The sequence below is a fragment of the Bubalus bubalis genome, chromosome 11 (assembly GCF_019923935.1).
Source record: "Bubalus bubalis isolate 160015118507 breed Murrah chromosome 11, NDDB_SH_1, whole genome shotgun sequence".
Taxonomy (NCBI): domain Eukaryota; kingdom Metazoa; phylum Chordata; class Mammalia; order Artiodactyla; family Bovidae; genus Bubalus; species Bubalus bubalis.
In genome coordinates, this window is record NC_059167.1 from 79,440,616 (window position 1) to 79,442,098 (window position 1,483).

Consider the following 1,483-nt stretch of genomic DNA (forward strand, 5'->3'; position numbering starts at 1 on the left):
ATTTCCATTCACCAAGAAGCCTAAGATCTGCAAGTTTTTTAAAAGAGTCATTATATTCTGGATGGCGAAAAGTAAGAATAGGCTAAATGAACGACCTGTTAGTCGATTACAGAAAGTTTCATAGGCTATAGTAAATTATATCTTAAAAAGGATGGCAAAACTATTTTGCTGAATAATTATCAATGTACGTCAACTTGTTTAATATTCAGTTCTCCTCTGCTCAAATTTTAATACTGATTGCTTTTTTCATGCCTTCTTTCAGGATCTGCCTAATTTAGTGACCAGGGAAAGACAAGCAGACAAAGTAAAGGTTTGTGGTGAGCCAGACTTTTTCCCATGTGTGCACAGACCACATGGTCTATGAACATGACAACCCCCACTTCCTGTTGGGGGAGTCACACAGGTACCGAGTAGTACGTATATGAGCTGCCAGGCACTCAAAGACACTGAACTCTCAAGTTGAGGCAGAACTAAGCACATTTGTGCAGGGAAATCCATGCCTCATGCCGCTCTCCAGTCTGCTCTGGGTGTTCATGGCCATCGCCTTCTCTGGTAGGGATGCTTCCAAACACGAGTGCAAGTGTTCAGGGTGAAAGGTCTGCACACAGGCACGTGGAGCTTCACAGGGACTTGGGGAAGAGAGGAGGACTGGAGAAAAGCAAGAATCTTAGGATTTCAATTTGGTTTTTGGGTGTGTGATCTGAAATGAGTCTAATTCCTACACTATTTTATTCACTGCTTCCTCTCTGTTTTCTGTTTTTTTTCCCCACAGGATCTGGTGTGGCCCAGAAAGTTACTCAAGACCAGTCAGATGTATCCAGCCAAGTGGGGCAGTCAGTCACCCTGAACTGTCGGTATGAAACAAGTTGGAGTGCTTACTACCTTTACTGGTACAAGCAACTTCCCAGTGGACAGATGACTTACGTTATTCGTCAGGGTTCAGAAGTGACAAATGCAAGGAAAGACCGCTACTCTGTAAACTTTAAGAAAGCAGATAAATCCATCAACCTCACCATTTCAGCCTTACAACTGGAAGACTCTGCAAAGTACTTCTGTGCTCTCAGTGACTCACAGTGCTTGAAGTAATAGGAAAAGCTGTACAAAAACCCCAGAGCTTAGTAAGAGAGAGCCCCCCTGCTGCAGGACCCCAGCTGAAATGCACACCCGCAGACCCCAGACAAGAAATGATAGTCCTGTGGTTATTTAAGTTGTGGTCTGGATCAGAAGATTTAGTTCCAATTAAAGGCACCTTCTACGTTATTTGGAAACAGGTGTCCAGAGTAACTTTCTACTAATATATTCTCCTCTTGAATTTTTGACTTTAAATCAACTGTACAGAACATGTGTAAAGTTGTCTAAATTTGAAAACGTGCCCCATAATATTTTAAACTGGCAGTTTTACTTCATCACAAAACTGGGTCTAGTTGTGTGGAATCACCATCAAAACTATTTCCTTAATCGTTTCCTCTTAGACTTTGTGTCA

General features: G+C 42.1%; 1 gene segment (V, D, J or C); it reads left to right on the forward strand.

Moving 5' to 3' along the window:
• The first annotated feature begins 434 nt into the window (after nucleotides 1-434).
• LOC112577829 lies at nucleotides 435-1,102 on the forward strand. The segment is given in 2 exon segments: nucleotides 435-552; nucleotides 773-1,102. Coding segments are annotated over 2 exon segments (363 nt in total).
• The last annotated feature ends 381 nt before the right edge of the window (nucleotides 1,103-1,483 follow it).